General features: G+C 50.4%; 1 protein-coding gene across 6 annotated transcripts in view; it reads left to right on the forward strand.

The window, feature by feature from the left end:
• The window catches only part of dab2ip (DAB2 interacting protein), a 362460-nt gene that overhangs the window by 96839 nt on the left and 239476 nt on the right, over positions 1-26145 (forward strand). For 3 of the 6 annotated variants that reach the window (XM_031892053.1, XM_031892056.1, XM_031892054.1), the window contains exon 1: positions 5640-6031. The exons of 2 other annotated variants lie outside the window; for them this stretch is intronic. In XM_031892053.1, the coding sequence (XP_031747913.1) occupies positions 5911-6031 (121 nt within the window). In that variant the 5' untranslated portion in view covers positions 5640-5910. Of the gene's footprint in view, positions 1-5638; positions 6032-26145 lie in introns of those variants that run through there. One more of the 6 variants, XM_031892057.1, reaches the window with a different exon arrangement.

A 26145-nucleotide genomic window follows, 5' to 3' on the forward strand; every position in this document is an offset into this window, starting at 1 on the left:
TGCCGCATCCCCCTAACCCCCCGCAGGGGCCCCTGCCACATCCCCCCTAACCCCCCACAGGGGCCCTGCCACATCCCCCTAACCCCCCACAGGGGCCCCTGCCACATCCCCTTAACCCCCACAGGGGCCCCTGCTACATCCCCCTAACCCCCCACAGGGGCCCTGCTACATCCCCCTAACCCCCGCAGGGGCCCTGCCACATCCCCTAACTCCCCAAGGTGCCCCTGCTACATCCCCCTAACCCCCCAAGGTGCCCCTGCTACACCCCCTAAACCCCCCAAGGTGCCCCTGCTACATCCCCTTAACCCCCCACAGGGGCCCCTGCTACATCCCCTTAACCCCCACAGGGGCCCCTGCTACATCCCCTTAACCCCCCACAGGGGCCCCTGCTACATCCCCTTAACCCCCCACAGGGGCCCCTGCTACATCCCCTAACCCCCCACAGGGGCCCCTGCTACATCCCCTAACCCCCCACAGGGGCCCCTGCCACATCCCCCTAACCCCCCACAGGGGCCCCTGCTACACCCCCCTAACCCCCACAGGGGCCCCTGCCACATCCCCCTAACCCCCACAGGGGCCCCTGCTACATCCCCTAACCCCCACAGGGGCCCCTGCCACATCCCCTTAACCCCCCACAGGGGCCCCTGCTACACCCCCCTAACCCCCACAGGGGCCCCTGCCACATCCCCCTAAACCCCCCAAGGTGCCCCTGCCACATCCCCCTAACCCCCCACAGGGGCCCCTGCTACATCCCCCCTAACCCCCCACAGGGGCCCCTGCTACACCCCCTAACCCCCCACAGGGGCCCCTGCCACATCCCCCTAACCCCCGCAGGGGCTCCTGCTGCATCCCCCTAACCCCCCAAGGTGCCCCTGCTACATCCCCCCTAACCCCCCACAGGGGCCCCTGCCGCATCCCCCCTAACCCCCCACAAGGGCCCCTGCCGCATCCCTTTAACCCCCTGCAGGGGCCCCTGCCGCATCCCTTTAACCCCCTGCAGGGGCCCCTGCCGCATCCCTTTAACCCCCTGCAGGGGCTACATGCCCACAGACCGACAGCCCTGGGGAGCACTGGCAGGGACCATGTCTTGGGCGGTGGGGCCCACCGGGCTTTCCCTGTGTCCCACCGCCGCAGTCCGACCCTGCCAACTGTTTTCGCTGAGTCCCCCCACTGTTGCCCCCCCATTGCTTAGGGCATTCTCCATCATCTTCAAAAAACCCTCTCCCTACTAGAGATCCAGTAAGGCAGATGCAGACTACATTTCCCAGAATCCTCCTTTAGCCAGTAATAAACCCCTGCTGCTCCCCAAGACCCCCCCGTCAGGACACGGGCAGATACCCCCCCCCCCGGCCAATCCTAGATAAAAGCGAGACAGGTGAGGGGCGGCTGATCTGTTTCCCTATTCATGTTTCTCTCATTATGTAATCAGAGAGGAAACTGCCCCCCGGGGGGGTAAGTATTTAATGCACCCAAACTTCTCACTAAGGCGTCTCCTTTCAGCAAATTCTCACGTTACACCCCGCGAGGAACATTAGGCGCACATCACTTGTACCCCGGGGGTCACTCTCCGGCTCCATATTTGGGGGGGGACATGGCTGTTGCCCCGGGGGAGCCGTGTAAGTGCTGCACATAAAAGCTCCGGCTCCGACTTTGGGGTGCAGGGCTCACCGGGGGTTCTCTAAAGCGGGGTCTGCTTCCTCTAGCTATATGTGTGTGTGTGTGTATATATATATATATATATATATATATATATATGTGTGTGTATATATGTATATGTGTGTGTATATATATATATATATATATATATATATATATATTATACATACATACACACATATTTATATAATATAATATACCCACGGTGAGCAGTTGTCGCTTATTTTACTGGGAATGTCACTGCGAATCCCCCATCCCCCTGTGTGCAGCCCCCGGGGACCCTGAGCCTTTTATTGGCTTCTGCAGTATATATAATAAATATATGGCACTTGATCCTGAGCTGGAGCAGCCATGATTCCCGACATGGATCTTAATCCCGTGCTTTATTGCTCTCTGCAGTTTGTAAAGGGCAAGGGAGAGAGCGAAACGCGTGAGGCAGAACAACTGCTTTATGGAGAGGGGGAAGGAAATTAATTAGCCCCCCCCGCGGATTTACCTATTGACTAGGCGGGGTCTGTAACCGGGGCAGAGAATGGGGGAGAGCGGGTATAGGGAGGCAAGATGGGGTCAGGTGATGGTGGTTGCCAAGGGCTGTCAGGGGTTGCTGGGAGTTGAAGCTGGGTGGGGTTACAAGTAACTGGGCCCCTCAGCACTTAGTCGGGGGTTTTGGTTCCTCACCAAAATATTTTTAGTGCTCCCCCAGGGTCAGACTGGGAGAAAACCCCATGGGCCCCGCTGACCCAGACCCGATCCTTGTCGGCGCTCCCTTAACTGACCTCCCACCCCCAATTGCACCTAGGTAAGTATCCGATATGAATGCCCAGGAAGGGGTCGGACCCTGGGCTCCTCTAACATACAGTTGGAGGTAACCAACACCCAGGGTCAGACTAGGGGGTGCATGGCTGCCCCAGGGGCCCCCGCTACATGCCCACAGACCAGCCGCCCGGGGTAGGACCAGCAGGGATCGTGCCCCACGGTTGCTCCCCCATATTGATAATATAGGTAATATAAGATATATGGATAAGACCTCCAACCTGCATCTATACCCGCATCCAAAAATCCTACCCATAGCCCCAGTGTATCTGCTTTTTTTGAGGGAAACCTGTGGGGTACCCAACCTGCTGCCCCAGGGGTCCCCGCATCCACCAAGGTGCCCCTGCTACATCCCCCTAACCCCCCAAGGTGCCCCTGCCACATCCCCCTAACCCCCCAAGGTGCCCCTGCCACATCCCCCTAGCCCCCCACAGGGGCCCCTGCTACATCCCCCTAACCCCCCACAGGGGCCCCTGCTACATCCCCCTAACCCCCCACAGGGGCCCCTGCTACATCCCCCTAGCCCCCCACAGGGGCCCCTGCTACACCCCCCTAGCACCCCACAGGGGCCCCTGCTACACCCCCCTAGCACCCCACAGGGGCCCCTGCTACATCCCCCTAGCCCCCCACAGGGGCCCCTGCTACATCCCCCTAACCCCCCACAGGGGCCCCTGCTACACCCCCCTAGCCCCCCACAGGGGCCCCTGCTACATCCCCCTAGCCCCCCACAGGGGCCCCTGCTACATCCCCCTAACCCCCCAAGGTGCCCCTGCCACATCCCCCTAGCCCCCCACAGGGGCCCCTGCTACATCCCCCTAACCCCCAAGGTGCCCCTGCCACATCCCCCTAGCCCCCCACAGGGGCCCCTGCTACATCCCCTAACCCCCACAGGGGCCCCTGCTACACCCCCCTAACCCCCCGCAGGTGCCCCTGCTACATCCCCTAACCCCCCACAGGGGCCCCTGCTACATCTCCTTAACCCCCCACAGGGGGCCCCTGCTACACCCCCTAACCCCCCACAGGGGCCCCTGCTACATCCCCTAACCCCCCACAGGGGCCCCTGCTACATCCCCTTAACCCCCCACAGGGGCCCCTGCTACATCCCCTTAACCCCCACAGGGGCCCCTGCTACATCCCCTTAACCCCCCACAGGGGCCCCTGCTACATCCCCCTAACCCCCACAGGGGCCCCTGCTACATCCCCTTAACCCCCCACAGGGGCCCCTGCTACATCCCCTAACCCCCCACAGGGGCCCCTGCTACATCCCTTAACCCCCCACAGGGCCCCTGCTACATCCCCTAACCCCCACAGGGGCCCCTGCTACATCCCCTTAACCCCCCACAGGGGCCCCTGCTACATCCCCTTAACCCCCCACAGGGGCCCCTGCTACATCCCCTTAACCCCCCACAGGGGCCCCTGCTACATCCCCTTAACCCCCCACAGGGGCCCCTGCCACATCCCCCTAACCCCCCGCAGGGGCTCCTGCCGCATCCCCCTAACCCCCCGCAGGGGCCCCTGCCACATCCCCCTAACCCCCCACAGGGGCCCCTGCCACATCCCCCTAACCCCCCACAGGGGCCCCTGCCACATCCCCTTAACCCCCCACAGGGGCCCCTGCTACATCCCCCTAACCCCCCACAGGGGCCCCTGCTACATCCCCCTAACCCCCCGCAGGGGCCCCTGCCACATCCCCCTAACTCCCCAAGGTGCCCCTGCTACATCCCCCTAACCCCCCAAGGTGCCCCTGCTACACCCCCCTAACCCCCCAAGGTGCCCCTGCTACATCCCCTTAACCCCCCACAGGGGCCCCTGCTACATCCCTTAACCCCCCACAGGGGCCCCTGCTACATCCCCTTAACCCCCCACAGGGGCCCCTGCTACATCCCCTTAACCCCCCACAGGGGCCCCTGCTACATCCCCTAACCCCCCACAGGGGCCCCTGCTACATCCCCTAACCCCCCACAGGGGCCCCTGCCACATCCCCCTAACCCCCCACAGGGGCCCCTGCTACACCCCCCTAACCCCCCACAGGGGCCCCTGCCACATCCCCCTAACCCCCCACAGGGGCCCCTGCTACATCCCCTAACCCCCCACAGGGGCCCCTGCCACATCCCCTTAACCCCCCACAGGGGCCCCTGCTACACCCCCCTAACCCCCCACAGGGGCCCCTGCCACATCCCCCTAACCCCCCAAGGTGCCCCTGCCACATCCCCCTAACCCCCCACAGGGGCCCCTGCTACATCCCCCCTAACCCCCCACAGGGGCCCCTGCTACACCCCCCTAACCCCCCACAGGGGCCCCTGCCACATCCCCCTAACCCCCCGCAGGGGCTCCTGCTGCATCCCCCTAACCCCCCAAGGTGCCCCTGCTACATCCCCCCTAACCCCCCACAGGGGCCCCTGCCGCATCCCCCCTAACCCCCCACAAGGGCCCCTGCCGCATCCCTTTAACCCCCTGCAGGGGCCCCTGCCGCATCCCTTTAACCCCCTGCAGGGGCCCCTGCCGCATCCCTTTAACCCCCTGCAGGGGCTACATGCCCACAGACCGACAGCCCTGGGGAGCACTGGCAGGGACCATGTCTTGGGCGGTGGGGCCCACCGGGCTTTCCCTGTGTCCCACCGCCGCAGTCCGACCCTGCCAACTGTTTTCGCTGAGTCCCCCCACTGTTGCCCCCCATTGCTTAGGGCATTCTCCATCATCTTCAAAAAACCCTCTCCCTACTAGAGATCCAGTAAGGCAGATGCAGACTACATTTCCCAGAATCCTCCTTTAGCCAGTAATAAACCCCTGCTGCTCCCCAAGACCCCCCCGTCAGGACACGGGCAGATACCCCCCCCCCCGGCCAATCCTAGATAAAAGCGAGACAGGTGAGGGGCGGCTGATCTGTTTCCCTATTCATGTTTCTCTCATTATGTAATCAGAGAGGAAACTGCCCCCCGGGGGGGTAAGTATTTAATGCACCCAAACTTCTCACTAAGGCGTCTCCTTTCAGCAAATTCTCACGTTACACCCCGCGAGGAACATTAGGCGCACATCACTTGTACCCCGGGGGTCACTCTCCGGCTCCATATTTGGGGGGGGACATGGCTGTTGCCCCGGGGGAGCCGTGTAAGTGCTGCACATAAAAGCTCCGGCTCACAGCTCTCTCATTGTGTGAAAGTCTCACCAGGCTGCGGATGTGTGTTTGTTTTTCTCCAACCCTGACAGATTTCCCAATTCACTCCATTCCAGCCCTGGACTCTTTCCAAGCCCTTATCTCCGGGAAACCCTCTGCCCGGTAACGGAGCTATGCCTGCCAGGAGCTGCAAACTTTTTCCCTCTTCTGTGAGGTTTATTTCCCCTTGAAACCGCTTCAACTGGATAAAAGTTTTGGGGGGGGGGGGGTGCGACGGAGCTTGCAAGTCCCCTTGTCCTGGAGAAAGTGGTGCCAAAGAAGCTGAAATGTCTCTGAACGGCCGGAGGGGTTCTGGCCGGCCCGGCTATTACTACAGGTTAATCGGTCGATCCCAACTGCAGAGGCAGCGCAGCCGCTCCAGGAGTCGGAACAGACCGGCGAGACGGGGTAATTAACCTTTCCTGTGGTTCCTTGTGATAGTAAAGGCAAAGTATTCCCCTAACCACCCTGATTGTTAGGAATCCTTACTGTAAAGGTCCCCATACACGGGCCGATTGTAGCTGCTGATATTGGTCATTTGGCAGCTTATTGCCCCGTGTAGGGGCAGGAACGAGGGGCCTGCCCGCCGATATCTGGCCTGAGATTGGCCAGATATCGATTGGCCAGATATCGATTGGCCAGATATCGATTGGCCAGGTTAGAAAATTCAGTCGGATCGGGGACCACATTGGCTCGTTGATGCGGTCCCCAAACCGACTGCCCCATTGCCGCCAATATAATTCGATTGTTTGGCCCCAGAGCCAAACGATCGAATTGGCCTACACGCTCCCTGATACCGCCCACCCGTAAGTGGGGATATCGGGTGAAGATCCGCTCGCTTGGCGATCTCGCCAAGTGAGTGAATCTTAACGTGTGTGGGGACCTTAAGTGACCTATCAGAACTGTACCCCCTGCTGGCAGTGTGCAGACTTCTATCTGTCACCCAAACAACCCCCCCACCTGTACATTCTCCACTCTTTTGTGCTGGTCGGAGCTTGATTCCTATAACCCGGTACAGAAATTCCTACAAATGGGAACAGGCTCGTACTAAATTCTATATCTATTCTGTATCCTTGTTCTATATCTCCGGCACCTAGGCCTGTGTATGCACAATGTTTCCCAGTCTAGATTGGGGCCGACCGTGTATCTGTTGAATGCTGGGGGGTGCAATTATAAAAGTCACACAGACACTGCGTCATTGACTTCTGTGCTTCTGTTTACTGGCCGTCGTACCTTCTCCCTGGTGCCGGGGGCACTGCACATGCTCAGTAAGTAAGTCTCAAATATGAAGGCAGCATAAAGAGCAGACCACAATGCAGTGTATTGCCCAGAATTCCAGTGTAATTGTGGATGCATACAGGGTCCCAGTGGACCCTGGCCCTAGTGGAACTGCAAGCAGTGTCGGACTGGCCCACCAGGATACCAGGAAAACTCCCGGTGGGCCCTCCTGCTCCTGACCATTTGGCCTGTTTCATGCTCATTCCCTATTTCTGAATGGGAACAAAGAGTAGAAATAGATGGAGGAATAGATGCTAGCATGTAAAGTAAAGAGATTAGGAGAATAAAGAGGTTGGGTGAGGAAAGGAGGAAAAATAGTTTGGAAAGAGGGCCTGGGGTCTAAGGTTTTCTGGTGGGCCCCTGGGTTCCCAGTCCGACACTGACTGCAAGGAGAAGTCCAGTACACACTGGGGTGGAGGGGGTTGACTTTGAGTGTAGCAGCTTCCAGCTGTGGCCCCTAGATGGCAGACCTGGTGGGCCCTGGACACCCCAATCCAAAACTGGATGCAAATTAAGTTCCGTTCACCTCAACTTGCGTTCCTGATGTTCCTATGTTAGCAGGGTTCCCCAACCAGTGGCTCTCAAATATTTTGCCTACCGACCCCTTGCATGTTGCTCCCAGTGGCCTCAGAGCAGGTTTGGAGGCATAAAAAACAGTTGTACTGCCAAACAGAGCCTCCAATAGGCTGCCAGCCCACATAGGGCCTACCAAATAACCAATCACAGCCCTTATTATGTACCCCCCATGTGTTGAACCCCAACTCTTTTTGCATTTGTTTCTTTTTCTTTAATTGCTGTTAACCAAACTTTCCCACTGAAGGTATAGTTAGTGCTTCTAAAAAAACATATTTGCTACACTGTCCCTTTAAATATTTTCCAACCAGTAATTGGTTGGGAAAGAATGTCTGTTGTAAAGGGTTAACCCCCTTGGGATCCGCCGTCTTCCAAATGTGGCAAAACTGCCCTAAAAAGCTAATGAATATAATAATGGTCTCTAAAATTAACTTAAGTGGGCTCGAGAGGGAAGAAGCGACTTATGTTTTTCAGTTCTAGAGGTTCCGGAGTATTGTGTGAGCTTTGTAGCAATAGGAGCCACTGTGGGTTGCATTTGGGCCAGGATAAATATTCTGTCCAGCCAGAAGGAAAATCTATTTTTGGGCTGCCCTCCCTTAAGTGCACCCATGGGACTTTCACATGTTTTCCCTGTAATCCCATTGGATATCAGCAGAAGAACTATAGCAGCAGGGAATGGAGACGTTGGCATCTCAAGGGTAGATGTGTCAAGGTTCATGCAGGGCCACAGCTAGAGAGGAGGGCAACACAAGAAGACTAGGAGCCCATATTGGGTCCATCGAGTCCAACTGTTCAGCTGGCAGGGGAACTCGTCCAAGAGTTGCCGGGGTTCTAGAGCATATTGGTGGGTTTGTCTAGGTATCACTCTGACAGTTATACACGGGAGGGGTGGGTTAGGTTTTCATGCTTGTTGGAAACAGGTAGGGTTGAACTTCTAGAAAGTGGACAATATTGAGAGTTGCGTCAGCCTAGAACCCTACTATTTGCCTTAGGCACCATTGTGGACAATGCTAAAAACCAGCTGGTGGCATCTAACATAGGTTTCTGATGACACCCCATAGATGTATAAACATGGCTATGCCAGTTACACAGTCCCCAGGCCGGCCAGTTCACTAGCCCATGATGCCGCTCAGCTTGCCCGTGCCGTATATGTACTTCTCCATCATCCTACTCCTACTTCTCCGACATCCTACTCCGGGAGATTATAGAGTGCTCCTCCACCTCACCTAATCCTCCACGCTTCAAATATTAATGAGCCTCGGAGGAGACGGCTCTGCAATGGGGGGAACAATAGGATGAAGACTTTAGAGACAGATGAAATGAAACGGAGCGTTGTTGCTGGAAGTGACTGCCAACGAGAGACTTAAGCTCTCCAGGAGAAGTGGTTATCGCTCTGTGTCTCAGGAGCTTCACTTACAAATGTCATTTCCACGCGTTTTACAGCTGCCTGGGAACTGGCACGATTAGCTGGGCGCAATAATGGGATTTGCATCCTCTCCTGTCAGCTCTCGGGGCTGCGTTGCTTTCATGGGCGTTGGGGGAAAGTCTGATGGGACCATCCCTGGTTGGTGGCTACACCTGGTCATGGTCGTTCGGCCATATATGAAGGGATGTAGCCACATATTAATGCCCATATATTTCCCATTGCTATTAAGCAGGGGCAACCAAAAGAAACAGAGTGACTAGTTTGATTGGGAGCTCAGAAATACAGAGGGCTCGGTGAGAGTCCAGGCTAAAGTCGTAGATGGACCAGTATCTTCTTCTTCTAGTTATGCCCTGTAACGTTATGCTCACCATGTTGCTCGTTATCTTATTAAACAATTAGCTTGTACCAGTTGGGAGTAGGTTGAGCCTTCCATTGACTCTACCCAAGCAGTGTCGGACTGGGGGGCTCGGGTAGGTGGTTTTTAACCAGCCAGCACCAGTATTACACATTGCCCCCTTTCCTAACCTTCTACTTCCTAACCCCACCCACAAAACAATGTCACGGCCCTCCCCCAACCCAAAGGCTGGTATTATAGGTGGCAACCCTATGCCAGGGGTCCACCAGAAAACCTTTGACCACAGGCCGAATTTTTCTGTCCCTTTTCAATCACTTTCTTTATTCTCTTCATCACTTCTTCCATATAGTCATCTATCCTCCCCTACATTTCTTCATCTAGAAATGATGAATGCCCATGATTTTAACATATAAGACAAATGGTTGGTTGAAAAGGAATAGCCAATGAAACCATGGCCCGCCATGAGTTCTTCTTGTGAACTGGTAGGCCAGGCCTACACTCAACCCAACATTTAGCCAATGAAACCATGGCCCACCATGAGTTCTTCTTGTGAACTGGTTTGCCAGGCCTACACTGAACCCAACACCTAGCCAATGAAACCATGGCCCACCACGAGTTCTTCTTGTGTACCTGTGGGCCAGGCCTACACTGAACCCAACATTTAGCCAATGAAACCATGGCCCGCCATGATTTCTTCTTGAGAACTGGTAGGCCAGGCCTACATTTCTTCTTGTTTTCATATATGAATGGTGAATGCCCATGATTTTAACATACAAGACAAATGGTTGGTTGAAAAGGAATAGCCAATGAAACCATGGCCCACCACGAGTTCTTCTTGTCTACTTGTGGGCCAGGCCTACACTGAACCCAACATTTAGCCAATGAAACCATGGCCGCCATGATTTCTTCTTGAGAACCGGTAGGCCAGGCCTACATTTCTTCTTGTTTTCATATATGGATGATGAATGCCCATGATTTCAACATACAAGACAAATGGTTGGTTGAAAAGGAATAGCCAATGAAACCATGGCCCACCACGAGTTCTTCTTGTGTACTTGTGGGCCAGGCCTACACTGAACCCAACATTTATAATATTACCTAATCACCTTGAATTGCCTGAGCCCATTGACCCAAACCTGGCCCAGTACTGCAAGTGATGTCACAGTCAGCTGGGTGGGAGGAGGAGCATAAAGACCAAGGCCAAGTTGGACAAGCTCCCTAGAAATGAAAGCTACTCAGTGTTGGCCGTAGTAAGGGAGATAATTAGATTCTCAGCGCAGAAATAATCTCCCTGTATAATGAACTCCTGCTAACAAACAGTCGCAACAAAGAGTGAAGGGAATAGATGACTACAGAAAATGTATCTACCTTGCAAGGACCAAACATGGAGGAGCTTCAGTTTCCCTTTTTGGCTTATTAAATAACAAAAACAATGGGGTAGGCGATATCGGATTGATCCGATCCTCGGCCAAACTAGGGTTGCCACCTTTACCCGCTGCTAACACTGGGCAGGGGGAAGGTGGTGGCATTACAGAGGGTGGGACAATGACATAATGAAGGTGGGGCATCAACATCATGGGGTGGGGTTATGACATGACCAATGCTGATCCCCATATCAATCTTGGAGAGTCCTGCCTGGTTTTCCTAATGTCCAGGCAGTTTTGACCTGGACAGCCAGTGGAACCCTAAGCCAACTTTGATAGGATGCAGGCCACCAGGGCTAGGACCACATCAACCCACCGATGCACCCCTTGCCCCGACGGAATTTGTCAACCTGCCTGATTGAAATCTGGGGGGTATCGGTGGGGCAGGACTTCCTTCTCCATCCACAGCTCCAAGAACCAGTGGAACCAATACAGATATGGGATGGATATAATATCAGTTTAGCAGCGAATGACTTGTTCTTCTACTTCTTCTCCTCGATGGAAGGTAAAGGGTAAACGTTCTGGGCCGTACTATTAGTCGGATAGTGACAAGGAGTAATTAGTACGGCTGCAAACATGGAGCTGCCGTTATTTTATGATTAATTAGGAAAGAATGGCTGTTCTTTTATGATTGTTTCTGTTCATTGTTGTGTTCCGGCAGGCTTGCTGGGCACTGGCGCGTGGAATTTTACTGCTGCTAAATCTGCTTGGCTCAGCAAGTCACGCCGTATATTATCCTCTCCTTTTCATGTCATTACAAATGCCATTTGTCTCTCCTAAAATCGACTGAATTCCTCTCTCCAGTAGCTCTCCAGTTTCTACTTAGGTGCTAAGTGCTCTATTCAATACACAATGTTGGACTGGGGTGTCTGGGGCCCACCGGGGCTGCAACCTGGGGCCCACCGGGGCTGCAACATGGTTCCCCCCACCGCCTATCACACTTCCTCCTTGCTGCCATGATTGGAGGAGGGAGTGTCCATAGTTACACTCCCCAGGGGCCAGCGGCCAACCAGGCCTTTTTCCAAGTGCCCCACCAGTCGCAACACCAGCCTCCCCTTCTTGGCAAAATGGTTTAGGGAGCTGCTTTCTTGGGACCCCAGGATTGACAGGCCCTGGGCATTTGAACTTTTAACAGCATCTAAAGGCCAGAAACTTGGGCTACCAGTTACAGAGTAAAGCTGGCCATACATATACCGATTTTCCTTTACTTACCAACCAATTTTAATGCAAGGTAAGGTCGTTAATGGTCTTTTTTGTTGATGGACAAGTTGGACTTTTAAGTGATCCTTTCAAGATAAGCTTAGTTGAAGGACAACCAATCTACACAGGTATGGCCTCCTTTATGGCTTGTGCTGAAATCTTCCATTAGTGGTAATTATGGGTTCCTCTGGATTAACACTTTGCATGCCTCAAGATAAGTTCAGAAAGAAATTTTCAGTATGGACAGACTGGCCAAGAATAAATGGGAACCTAACCACAAGAAGGTCAAAGAAGATCAAAACTGCCCATGTGGTCTCCGGCCAAAAGATGAAAACTGGCCGTACTACTACTATCTGTAGTGTGCACATATGGACATTTATAGTACATGCCTCTGTATTGATCCGGGGCAGAAACTTGGCATTAGGTGACCTTGTTCTGGCACCCATTATGACCCATTATGAAGTCCTGAAGGCAACATTCATCCCTCTTAAAAGGGACCAAAGTGTAAGGCAGGTTCTAGTGCACCTTTGGCACCACTGATACATGTTTTGGATATCATATCTTCACCCAGTGTTGAAGTGGGGTGCCAGGGAGCCTTATATCTATATTACCCCCATCTTGCATACATAAATGGTCATGGTTGGGTTCCGACTCCAACTCAACAGCTCTAGTCTGAGCCTTTCTTTGCTGGTCTTGCCCCATTCATACATAAATGGTCATGGTTGGGTGAACAGGGAAGCCCACTGACACCTGGAACACTGGGAGTTTTCCTGGGGGGCCACCATTCCTGCTGTACCAGAGTCAGTATATTTTTGCCAACTCCGACTCCAGGTACCCAAAATCACTTCCGACTCCAACTCTACAGCTCTAGTCTAGGCCTTTCTATGCTGGTCTTGCCCCATTCATACATAAATGGTCATGGTTGGGTGAACAGGGGAGCCCACTGACACCTGGAACACCGGGAATTTTCCTGATGGGCCACCATTCCTGCTGTACCAGAGTCGGTATATATTATTGCCAGTTCTGACTCCAGGTACCCAAAATCGCTTCCGACTCCAACTCCACAACTCTAGTCTGAGCCTTTCTATGCTGGTCTTGCCCCATTTTCATGGTAGGGTACAGGTAACCAGCAGAACGATCATGTTCTTCAGCAGAAATGGGCAGTGTGTTGACTTCTATTAAAAACTCCCAGCCACTGAGATAAGCGCCGCTTCAATGGCCAGAATGTAAACCATCTGTGAAACCTTAGCTTTATTTCCCCTTTATTTACCTAGCACTCAGCGTGCCCCAAACACACACCGTAAATCGCTGGAAAACAAAGCCGCCGGTGTGCAAAAGCCCTAATATAAATCAGATGGGAGATATCGGCGTGGATCTAAGGGCACTGATTGTAAAGCAAAAGGGGTTTTAATGGTAATCCGGGCACCGGCCTCGTTAAAACTTCTCTCAATACTCAGAGGCACATTAGCACAAAATAAATAACGTAGCAAAATGGATGGGTTAATGGGTGTTTTTTCCTTTGTAGAGAGTCAGTTCTCCAGCATCATTAGTTGCACATGGTTTGGATTAGTGCCCCCCCCCCAGCGTAGGAGTTATGCAAGGAATTTCGGAGAAATGGCACACTTAACTTCCGCGGAAAGCCGGGTTCCCTTGAAACCACTCTGGAGGGGGTCATTGCTGTTCTAACTGGGGAAATGTATACGGTGACTTCACCAATATTTCTCTTTGGCCACTAGGGCTACCTGCCCTACTCTGACACTAGCCCTCTTATCCGTTATTCATATCTGAATAGTGACGTCGCTCATTGGAAAGTAGATGGTTTGGTGTGTTTGGTAGGTTAGTTGTTGCCTTAATAGTGCATTTTCTTCTTAAGCCCAACCCAAATTCTTCACAAGGAATACAAAGTGGTTTAGTGCATTGTTGGACTATCCGAGGGCACCATCATGGGGACAACTTTACAACACTTAGCCGTAAAGAGTGCAAACACTTATAGATGGTATAGAGCCTATCATAGAAATAAGAAAATTGTTATTGACCGGGCCTCACTACAATGTGGTTCCTCTAATGAAGGGTTGATCCTCAACTGGTGGCTCTTGAGTAACATGTTGCTCCCCAACCCCTTGGATGTTGCTCCCAGTAGCCTCAAAGTAGGTGCTCATTTATGAAATTATGGCTTGGAGGCAAGATTTGGTTGCATAAAACCCAGTGTAAAGCCAAACAGAGTCTTCTGTAGGCTTCCAGTCCACACAGGGGCTACCAAATAGCCAATTAGAGCTCTTATTTCCATGCTTGTGTTGCTCCCCAGCACTTTTTCAATTTGAATGTGGCTCACGTGTATAAAAGGTTGGGGATCCCTGCTCTTGAGCAACATGTTGTTTACCAACCCCTTGGATGTTGCTCCCAGTGGCCTCAAAGTAGGTGCTTATTTTTGAATTTCTGGCTTGGTGGCAATTTTTCATTTCATAAAAACCACGTGTAATGCCAAACAGAGTCTCCTGTAGACTGCCGATCCACATAGGGGCTACCAAATAGCCAATCATAGCCCTTATTTGGCACCCCCATTAACTTTTTTTATGCTTGTGTTGCTCCCCGACTCTTTGAATGTGGCTCATAGGTAAAAAAGTTCAGGGACCCCTGTTCTAGATGTTCTTGGAATTATGGCTGAATACACCAGTGCTTTCCTATATCTGCCGCCTTGGGAGGCTCCGACTAGAGGTTGGAACTCCAAGCCAGGAACTGAATCCAAAAAAAGTTGGATGAGCGTGGCACTAGAGCCTAAAGGTGCCCATACACCTTTAGATCCGCTCGCCACTGGTGGGCGATATCTGGAGAATCCAGGCTAATTCGATCGTTTGGCCCTGAAGCCAAAAGATCTAATTATAACGGCGGGTATAGGCAAAGTCGGTTCGGGGACCGGATCAACGAGCCGATGTGGTCCCTGATCTGACTAGATTTTCTAACCTGCCCGATCGATATCTGGCCGATTTCAGGCCAGGTATTGGTCGGGCAGGCCCATCGGTAGTGCCCATACACGGGCCGATTAGCTGCCGAATCTGTCTAAGGGACCCATATCACTAGCTACAATCGGCCCGTGTATGGGGACCTTAAGCCTGCTGGGAGAGCAGGCCAGTCCAACCCCTTTGTGATCTTATTAACTGGCAGACTTGGCCCAGTTCTCTTTGGCCATGGCTATTGTAAGGTCTATCCGATCTAAAAGTGGCCATAGACATTGCAATCCGCTCGTGCCGAATGAGTGGATCTTCTCCCAATCTTCCCACCCAAGGTAACCAGATGTTTAATAGTACTACTATGGCTCTCTAAGCTACCCCTAAACTATATCACCTCAAAACCCATAACTTTACCAAAGTTCTGTAACTGTAGGACCTGTTCTACAAACAGCCAGTTATTCGTCAGTATCTAGTGCTATAGTAAAGTTACAATGATAGAACCAAACGTCTGATTGGCTGCCATGGTTTATGGACCACATATAGTAGTTTCAGATGATAAAACTAGGTGAAGAGTATCGGGGTGAAGAGTAGAGGTTCTCAGGCTATACTTTCTGCCATGAGAAGCTGTTTTTCTCTTTGTTTCCGCATTGGAAAGATGAATGCCTGCAGACGTATTTACTTAAGCTACCGGCTGTTTGCTTTGGAAGGACTTGCGAACTTGGATGTGAAGGTGCCGTTAGGATGAAAGCCGGTGCCTTACACAAGACTGAACCTATAAGTTGATTGATTTTATGACTTCATACGAATTCCCTGGCAGGGTTTCTTTGACTGTTTGGTGAGAACTCAAGGCCTTAGCCGTGCAGAGTTACATCAGCTGCCTTACAGTACACAATACCCTGTGTTCCACCGGGGTGGGTAAATAATGCGGGAAAGCTGTGAGTTTGGAAAGCTTGCTATAACAATACTCTATTGTCAGATGTTAACGTTATTTTGCTTGTGTGTATGGTGTGCGTCCTACTGCCTGCTGGTCTATGCCATGGCATGAAGAACCATGAAGGGTTCAGGAGCCAGCTCGGACAACGTTTGGTTCAAAGAGTTGCCTCAAACCTTTAAACTAAATGAGCTGGCTCCTAGATACTTGATGGCCAGCTGAGACCACATTTGGTTTAGAGCTTTCCCTCAACTCTTTGAACCAAATGTGCTGGCTCCTAAACACTTGATGGTCATCTTCTGAGGCAGCTCAGACCTCATTTGTTTCAAAGAATTGAGGAAAAGACCAACCTCTTTCCCTCAACCCTTTGAACCAGAAGTCTTGGATCCTAAAAAAAAAAAAGATAGTCATCATCTTCCTACAAGTGGACACCAACAGATCTTCTCTAGTATCCGGAATAATAATCTGTGGGCCACATAGAGACATATATCTATGTCTAAAGGTGGCCATACACGTTAAGATCCGCTCGCTTGGCAAAGTCGCCAAGCGAGGGGATCTTCTCCCAATATCCCCACCTACGGGTGGGCGATATCGGGTGAATTTAGGCTAATTTGGTTGTTTGGCCCTGGGGCCGGATGATTGATAATCAGCCTTAGGTGGCCTACATAGCCAGATGGTCAAGTCATATGGGTGAAATCCGCTAAACTGCCCAACTAAATCTTGACCATGTTGGTTCTTCTTCATCTTAATTAGTAAGTTTGGAAGTTTAGGACACTGTCTGCATGTAGTCTTCATATATGTTCCGGTTTCCTCTGGGAGATCCAGTTTGCTCCCAAAGTAAAACAAATAAAAGAAAGCCAATAAACTGATTTGTTGACAATGAAACAACATGGCAGCTTTTTCACCTTCTTAAATATCTGGAGATCTCTGACTAGGGCACAGCTTTATTTCATGGGAGTGTGTATATTTCCAGTCAGAGTATTTAGTATTGAGTTTGGGCTTGTACAGTATTCAAAGAATGTGGAACCTTGTGGTTTCACCTTAGACAGCACTTCCCAACAAATAAACAGGCCTTTGTGTTGCAGCCATCAATACCAAGCTTGGCTTGGGCCATTTGCTCTGTTCCCAACAAACTGCGGAGGGTCGGGCATCAAATGAACAGTTTTACTGTTGCTTCTCACAAGAGCGTGAACTGTTTGTGCACCTAAGAGATTATCACTTAATCCAGATGGATCACAACGTGAAGGGAATGGGACATCAACTGATTGTATATAATGTAACTTTCCTTCAACACTTGAAATCAAAGTCTTTAGGACAACTGGGTACATGGGCGTTGAGTTGTTAACTGAGTCTTGATAAAGGCAGATCTGAAATTGGAAAGGGTGAGGGTTTAGGAAGGGTGAGAGATCTAGCTAATACCATAGAATTCTCTCATTGGGGGGTGGTGTGTGGGTAGCATGGACCAGGGGTGGGCCAAGCCAACTGGGCACCCAAGGCAATGCGGGGGGGTCGCGATATGTCATTGCATGGACAGTCATGGTCTAGCACACTGATGACCAACCAGTGGACTTGCAAGCAACATATTGCTCAGTCCTCAGTGTAGATGCTTATTTTTACATTTCTGGTTTGGAGGCAACTCCTGCAGGCCAGCAGTCCACATGGGGCTACCAGACAGCCAATCACAGCCCTTACTTCGCACCCCCAAAGAATTTTTTTCATGCTTCTGTGGCTCCCCAACACCTTATAAGTGTGACTCAAGAGTAGGGTTCACGAGAAAGCTGGGGATCCCGGGTCTAGGATCCAGACATCTAAAAGCAGAACTCTGGCTCTTGAGTCATAAATCTTCCCCCAAGGAACCTTAGCCTAAGGGGACTGGCATGAGTGGGCCGGCGGGGGGCTCGCCTGCTTTTTTTCCCAGTCTCAGTCCGACCCTGACTTTGGGCCTGGCCCCCCATCAAAAAAATCTTCGGATGAGCCCAGCTCAAAGTAGGGTGCAGGGACTTACAAGCAATGATAGAAGAAGCAGAACCCCGCAGTCTGGGTCACTTTTCAAGTGCATGCCCTCAGTGTAGGCCACAACCCTATAGGAGAATCTCAATAAACCCATCACTTGATGATTTTATGGTGTGGAAATGATGCGCTGTTCAAAGCCACAGCCTTAAATTAGTAAAAAAGCACCTGTTTCTAGTGAAGAGCGAATCTGTCCTGTTTCGCTTCGCCAAAAAATTTGTGAATTTTACAAAAGATTCGCAAATCGGCGGAAAATTTGCAAATGGTGAAAATGTCATGCGGCAAAAAAAATTGTCACCTGCGGCTATTGTTTTGTCGCCCGGCTATTGTTTTGTCACCCGCGGCTATTGTTTTGTTGCCCGTGGCTATTGTTTTGTCGCCCCCGGCTATTGTTTTGTCGCCCGTGGCTATTGTTTTGTTGCCCGTGGCTATTATTTTGTCGCCCGGCTATTGTTTTGTCGCCCGCGGCTATTGTTTTGTCGCCCGTGGCTATTGTTTTGTCGCCCGCGGCTATTGTTTTGTCGCCCGCGGCTATTGTTTTGTCGCCCAGCTATTGTTTTGTCGCCCGTGGCTATTATTTTGTCGCCCGTGGCTATTATTTTGTCGCCCGGCTATTGTTTTGTCGCCGTCGGCTATTGTTTTGTCGCCCGCGACAATTTTTGAACGCGCAACGAATTTTTTCATCCGTTTCGTGAAACAATCTGCCAATGGCGAAACACGGAAATTTGCCGCAAATCCATGCCTGTTGAAACATTTCGCCCATCACTACCTGTTTCCCTTCCATCATATGGATTTGAATTTGCAGCCAATGGGCAATGAGCAATTGTATGCTCAAGGATGGCTTAGGCCATATAGTATTCCCCAAGGCTCTTCCAAGTGTTTGTTCAAAGCTCATATCCTTTTCAAAGGGGGACTATTACTGATTTATCTTCAAATCACCAGTATAGGATTCCAGTGACCCATGTGGCTGTAGCAGGACTGAGTGTTACTGAATATCATCCACGTGCACCGCGAGCCCTTTGGAATTTGAGATCTGAACGATAATAAATTATCTTCGCTGCTAGTGAAATCAATACTGGCCGTGGATATTCCACTAACAAGCAACGGCATTCTGTACCACAACCTACCAAACAATCAGATCTAGTCTGGTTTCAGGATTTGGATCAGCCCCATCCGACAACAAGGCTGGTTGTGGTCCCCAAGTAACTTAGTACCCAGCCTGCTCCATTCCTAACATGTTGCTTTCCCTTTAAAGAGGCCATAGCTACTAGAACAGTGGTTCTCTACCTTCCTAATGCCGCAACCCTTTCATACAACCTCATGTTGTGGTGACCCCCAACCATAAAATTATTCCTAAGACCATCGGAAATAGGTGTTTTCCAATGGTCTTAGGAGACCCCTGTGAAAGGGTCCTTCCACCCCCAAAGGGGTCCCGACCCACAGGTTGAGAACCGCTGCTCTAGAATTTATGATATTCCCATGATAAAGACACATTGAATGTTATAAAATGTACATTGATCTACAATAAATGGATATAAAGCTGTGCTTAACACTTGGAGAGGGTCCCTTATCTGCCAAGTGTGTAATTGGACGCATTCTTGGAACTCATATAACTTGACAAGCTTTCCCAGCCAAAACACAATTACGGGCATAGTGTGAAGGCTGCAGTCCAGAAGCCCATTGTGTTCCTTAAGCAAAGAGACAAACACGTAGAACTAATCCGCATTGCGCCCGGCCATCCTGTCTCCGTGAGTCACATCCTGATCCAAATCAGGAAATGCCTTCAGACACGGAGAGTTGGCACTCCCTTGTACGCCGAGGAGCAAGGTTTAGCCAACACAAAGTACATACTGCCGTTAAAGAGTCATTACAGTGACCGTTTATGGATTCTGGAACAATAGAAGTCATGTTTGGCATTCCTTATTGAGTAAAATAACAAGACAGCCTTGTGGGGTGGATGGTTCATTCAAACATTATTGCTTGGCAAAGGGAAACAAGCATTAAACCAGCTTTTAATGATAATTTGGCCACCGGGGCATGGATATTACACCAAGGGATCTATGTGTAGTATCCAATGAAACTGAGCTAAGCAACAGACTAGGAGAAAACATATGGATGGGAAGGAAATACTGTTAAAGAATAAATAAAAGATGCTCATTTTATTAGGGTGGAAGTGCAAAACTCCAAACCAAAGACCAAATCTGATGTACCCCCAAAACAGTTGCTGGCATTAAATCCTATGTGCAAAGGAAACATGCCAAATGTGTTGATGGTATCACAAGGAGCAGTGGGTAAGGGCAAGTTGCTTGAAAGTGTTAAGGAAGGCTGAAGATGCCCAACTCACTAATGTATCTCAAGGAACAATGGCTGAGGGGATGTTGGCATGGAAGTCCTAAGGAAAGCAAAGATGCCCAATTCACTGATGTATCTCAAGGAACAATGGCTGCAGGGATGTTGGCATGGAAGTCCTAAGGAAAGCGAAGATGCCCAACTTACTGATGTATCTCAAGGAACAATGGCTGAGGGGATGTTGGCATGGAAGTCCAGTGGAAAGGGAAGATGCCCAACTTACTGATGTATCTCAAGGAACAATGGCTGAGGAGATGTTGGTATGAAAGTCCTAATGAAAGCGAAGATGCCCAACTTACTGATGTATCTCAAGGAACAATGGCTGAGGGGATGTTGGCATGGAAGTCCTAAGAAAAGCGAAGATGCCCAACTTACTGATGTATCTCAAGGAACAATGGCTGAGGGGATGTTGGCATGGAAGTCCTAAGGAAAGCGAAGATGCCCAACTTACTGATGTATCTCAAGGAACAATGGCTGAGGAGATGTTGGTATGAAAGTCCTAATGAAAGCGAAGATGCCCAACTTACTGATGTATCTCAAGGAACAATGGCTGAGGAGATGTTGGTATGAAAGTCCTAATGAAAGCGAAGATGCCCAACTTACTGATGTATCTCAAGGAGCAATGGCTGAGGGGATGTTGGCATGGAAGTCCTAAGGAAAGCGAAGATGCCCAACTTACTGATGTATCTCAAGGAACAATGGCTGAGGGGATGTTGGCATGGAAGTCCTAAGGAAAGCGAAGATGCCCAACTTACTGATGTATCTCAAGGAACAATGGCAGAGGGGATGTTGGCATGGAAGTCCAGAGGAAAGCGAAGATGCCCAACTTACTGATGTATCTCAAGGAACAATGGCTGAGGGGATGTTGGCATGGAAGTCCAGTGGAAAGCGAAGATGCCCAACATACTGATGTATCTCAAGGAACAATGGCTGAGGGGATGTTGGCATGGAAGTCCTAAGGAAAGCGAAGATGCCCAACTTACTGATGTATCTCAGGGAACAATGGCTGAGAGGATGTTGGCATGGAAGTCCTAAGGAAAGCAAAGATGCCCAACTTACTGGTGTATCTCAAGGAACAATGGCTGAGGGGATGTTGGCATGGAAGTCCTAAGGAAAGCGAAGATGCCCAACTTACTGATGTATCTCAAGGAACAATGGCTGAGGGGATGTTGGCATGGAAGTCCTAAGGAAAGCGAAGATGCCCAACTTACTGATGTATCTCAGGGAACAATGGCTGAGAGGATGTTGGCATGGAAGTCCTAAGCAAAGCAAACATGCCTAACTCACTAATGTATCTCAAGGAACAATGGCTGAGGGGATGTTGGCATGGGAGTCCTAAGGAAAGCAAAGATGCCCAACTTACTGATGTATCTCAAGGAGCAATGGCTGAGGGGATGTTGGCATGGAAGTCCTAAGGAAAGCGAAGATGCCCAATTTACTAATTTATCTCAAGGACCAGGCAGCTATTTAAGGAACAATGGCAGAGGGGATGTTGGCATGGTCTTAAGGAAAGAGTAGATTTCCACCTTACTAATGACTTCCAAGGAACAGTGGTTAAGGGAACGTTGGCATAGAAGTTGTGGGCAAAGAGGAAGATGCCCAACTTGCTGATGTATCTCAGTGATCAGCACCCAGGGGTGGGGGAATTGCATACTTTCCCCCACCTTGTCTTTGCATTACGGCATTAAACCAACAATAGATGAATCAGTTGAGTGCGGATGTGAACCTAGAGCAGCATCTTCAGTCCTCTCCTATTTCTGGTCAAGATTCTGCCAATCAGAAACCTGCTTTCATTATTCTTACCTGACTGTATCACAAGAGGCAACTGCTGAGTTTCTTTTCCTGAATATCATAGGCATATATGACATTGACTTTATTTTTTTCTCTTCCTTTTAATCCCATCACACCATGAAAATCTGTGTCTACGGTAAATGAAATCCATGACAAAGAGCCATTAAGTAAAAGGTTGTCTCCCGTCTCTCGGAGGTTTAACTGCTCAGTGCCGAGAAGGGACAGGATTATCTATTTCTACTTATCTACATTCTGATTTGTTATTAATGGGAATATATAGAAATGTCACTGACCATTACGAGATTATTTAGCCAATTTTACCCTTGAATGAGTTTGCCTTCATGCTATAAAACCTCAACATATTTTCCTGGTTCTGAGGTCTGAGGATACGACATTATTGGTGCACACAGTGGGATTGATAGCACAGATGGATAGTCTTCCAATCCTCCTTATATATACAGTATATATACATTTATTCAGGGATCCGAGTCCATGTTTGGTTTGGAGACTTCAAATCGTCTCCATATCTTGAAACCCAACTCTGAAGAAGACTCCTGTAGGTGATGGGATGACCATGCAAGGCTATAGATGACTTTAGGTTAAACTGGGGGGGCAAACTTTTTGGCTCAGGGGCCACATTGACTTACAGACGGGCCATCAGAAATCACGGGGCCTCTCAGCTCCCCCCCCAGCAACCTCCAGCTTCACTCCCCAGCATCCTGCAGCTCCCCACCCCAGCATCCTCCCCAACATCATTCAGCTCTCCCCCCAGCATCTTCCAGCTTTCCCCCCAGCATCCTCCAGCTCCCCCCCCAGCATCCTCCAGTTCCCCCCCAGCATCCTTCAGCTCCCCCCAGCATCCTCCAGCTCCACTTCCCAGCATCCTCCAGCTCCACTCCCCAGCATCCTCCCCAACATCCTCCAGCTCCCCCCGTCAGCATCCCACCCAGCATCCTCCAGCTCCACTCCCCAGCATTCTTCAGCTCCCCCCCAGCATCCTCCAGCTCCCCCCCAGCATCCTCCAGCTCCCCCCTCAGCATCCTCCAGCTCCCCTCAGCGTCCTTCCCAGCATCCTCCTCAATATCCTCCCACCAGCTCCCCCACAGCATCCTCCATCTCCCCCCCAGTAGCCTACAGCTTCTTGCAGCTCCCCCCAGCTCCATCCTCCAGTGACCTCCTGCTTCCCTTGGCTGTGTCTGTCCCCTGGCTCCCCGCTGCATCAGAACATTTTTATACGGCTGCACCCTGTATGTACTGACATCATGTGCACGCACGGGGTGCAACCAATCAGGAGTTGGCAGGCTGGATTAAAAATGCCAAAGGGCCGGATGTGGCCCACGGGCCGTAGTTTGCCCGCCCCTGGGTTAAACTAATTGCCCCGGTGCCCACATCAGTAGCCCTTTGCTGAAGATATTTGCATTTAATAAGCACTGGGCAGAAGGGAGTATGAATAGATGGGTCGGCATCTCAGTGGTATAAATTATATTAAGCTGTCGTAACAATTAAATGTAGGCTAACGAGAAATGGCCGCCGTATCCATAATGTTTCCTAAGCTCCTCCGCGGGGATATTTGTTTTACCTTTAGGGAAAGAAGCCGGGGAGATTTAGAAGCTTACGGGGCTGGCGTTGGTACCTGGGGCATTATGGGACCTAGTTTGGGTGCTAAAGGGTTGATATAAAGTACTTCTTGCCTACTGCCTCTATCTTGCATCTTGCTCTACTCTCAAATCCTTGCTCTACTGGTGCCATATTGGCCTACTGCCTCTATCTTGTATCTTATCTCCTTGCTCTACTGGTGCCATATTGGCCTACTGCCTCTATCTTGTATCTTATCTCCTTGCTCTACTGGTGCCATATTGGCCTACTGCCTCTATCTTGTATCTCATCTCCTCGCTCTACTGGTGTCATATTGGCCTACTGCCACTATGTTGTATCTTGCTCTCATCTCCTTGCTCCACTGGCACCATATTGGCCTACTGCCTCTATCTTGTATTTTATCTCCTTGCTCTATTGGTGCCATATTGGCTATTGCCTCTATCTTGCATCTTGCTCTACTCTCAAATCCTTGCTCTACTTGTGCCATATTGGCCTACTGCCTCTATCTTGTATCTTATCTCCTTGCTCTATTGGTGCCATATTGGCTATTGCCTCTATCTTGTATGTTATCTCTTTGCTCTATTGGTGCCATATTGGCTATTGCCTCTATCTTGCATCTTGCTCTACTCTCAAATCCTTGCTCTACTGGTGCCATATTGGCCTACTGCCTCTATCTTGCATCTTGGCTCTCATCTCCTCGCTCTACTGGTGCCATATTGGCTTACATCTTGCTCTTCACCTGGCCTTACTGGCACCATATTGTCTTACTGCTGCCATTATTGCCTTCCCTTGTTTCCATTATCTTCCATTACCTTCACATTGTCCTACTATGACCCTAAATGTCTTGAATACTTGCCCCACCCTCTCTCAGCGTGACCCCCTTTAACAATGTGAAGTTTCTTAATCTTAAGTGACTTGATTGGGTTCCCAAAGAAAAAGTTAAGAAACCCTGTTCTAGACAGTGGAACTTGTGGAATGTCCTCAGCAGACAAGACGTGCCATTGCCCCCTCCCACCCAAGAGATGCCAATCAGGACCCAGAGAGATTCAGGTGCATCTTGGCCGCACATGCCCCAACCATGGCCCCATTCTGCCCTTGCCCTACCTTAGTTTACCCCGGTCCTGCCCCAGAGGACTATACATTTCAATGGAGTGGGTAAGTTAAGTAAATTGTTCAGCCTGTAGATCTAGGAGATCTTGGTTCTGGGGGTATTTGGCCCTAACCCAGGGGGCAAGTTGCCTCCTTTATCAACAGTAGCAGCTACTTTCTGCCTTTCTCATTACATTCCATGAGCAGAGTCACTCGAGCAATGACAAATATATTGGGTTTATAGGAATGCTGACTGCAAGGAGAAACTAATAAGAATCTACCTGGGAAACGATATATTGCAGCCCGTCTCCTCTCATATTGGTTAAGGGTGAGCCTTTTCCCCAGAGGGGTATCTTGACTGGCAATATCAGGGTTAAAGTGGCCTATATATATATAATATTGCGTGTAGGTGCCAATAGGCTTCCTGCTCTCCCATTCATTCTGCAGGGAGACAAACCATTACCTACCTATTTGCTTATTGAGATTTTGTTTCCAAGGTTCTTATTAAAGTGCCAGAAATGAGTTCTCTTTCCTGCCCGCTCAGCATTATTCCCCCACATCCCATAGATCTCTCGCTGACACTTCTTCATTAGTGCCATGTTCAAACTGTCGGCTCCGTATGAGGGGGTCAGAACCCTGGGACCAGAGGAAATTTGCACTATATATATATATATATGTGATTCTGCTTTGGAAATTATATCTGATCCCCCCCATTGTAAGCAGCAGTCCTGCCCTGCTTTATGGCTGAGATTCTAGCTATCTGTATAACAGAGCATTCTGTCACAGTGGCACAGATCCTATCTGATCCCCCCATTGTAAGCAGCAGTCCTGCCCTGCTTTATGGCTGAGATTCTAGCTATCTGTATAACAGAGCATTCTGTCACAGTGGCACAGATCCTATCTGATCCCCCCATTGTAAGCAGCAGTCCTGCCCTGCTTTATGGCTGAGATTCTAGCTATCTGTATCTTTCTTTTTACCGTTGTATTTTCGTATTTAATCTCTTCTCTGTGAGCCTCGGAGCTCGGAGTAATCACATTCCCTGCCCCAAATGAATAAGTCATTATTTACTGTTAACACAATAAGGATCCCTTTTAACCCCTGTCATTTATATAATTAGAATTACATTAGCGCCCTGTCCCCGGCCCATCAGCGCCGGATACACTCCAGCCCGACTCTGTCACATTCCGGTGCCTCGGAATCCAGCATTTAACCCCTTCACGGTTTAACCCCTTCCAACCCGAGAAAGAGAATTTGGGGGGGGGGGTTCAGACTTCAAGCCCACCGACATACAAGTCTCCTACGCCGCTGCGGAAAATGACGTGTGGCCTAAAATTATAGTATGCTCCCCCGGCCTTGCCGTTGCTACGGTAACAGACTCCTCTCTTTTTTTGATGGATAAGGTTGTGTCCATGGTAACAAGGATGAGGCCCCTGTAAAAGAAAAGTATTTATACATTTTATACATTTTTCTGTTAACTTTCCTGCCCGGCTCCGGGGGTGGGTGGCTGGGGGGGGGGGCAATAAGAACGCGAAAGCGCTCGCAACGGGGTTT

Source organism: Xenopus tropicalis, chromosome 8, assembly GCF_000004195.4.
Source record: "Xenopus tropicalis strain Nigerian chromosome 8, UCB_Xtro_10.0, whole genome shotgun sequence".
NCBI lineage: Eukaryota > Metazoa > Chordata > Amphibia > Anura > Pipidae > Xenopus > Xenopus tropicalis.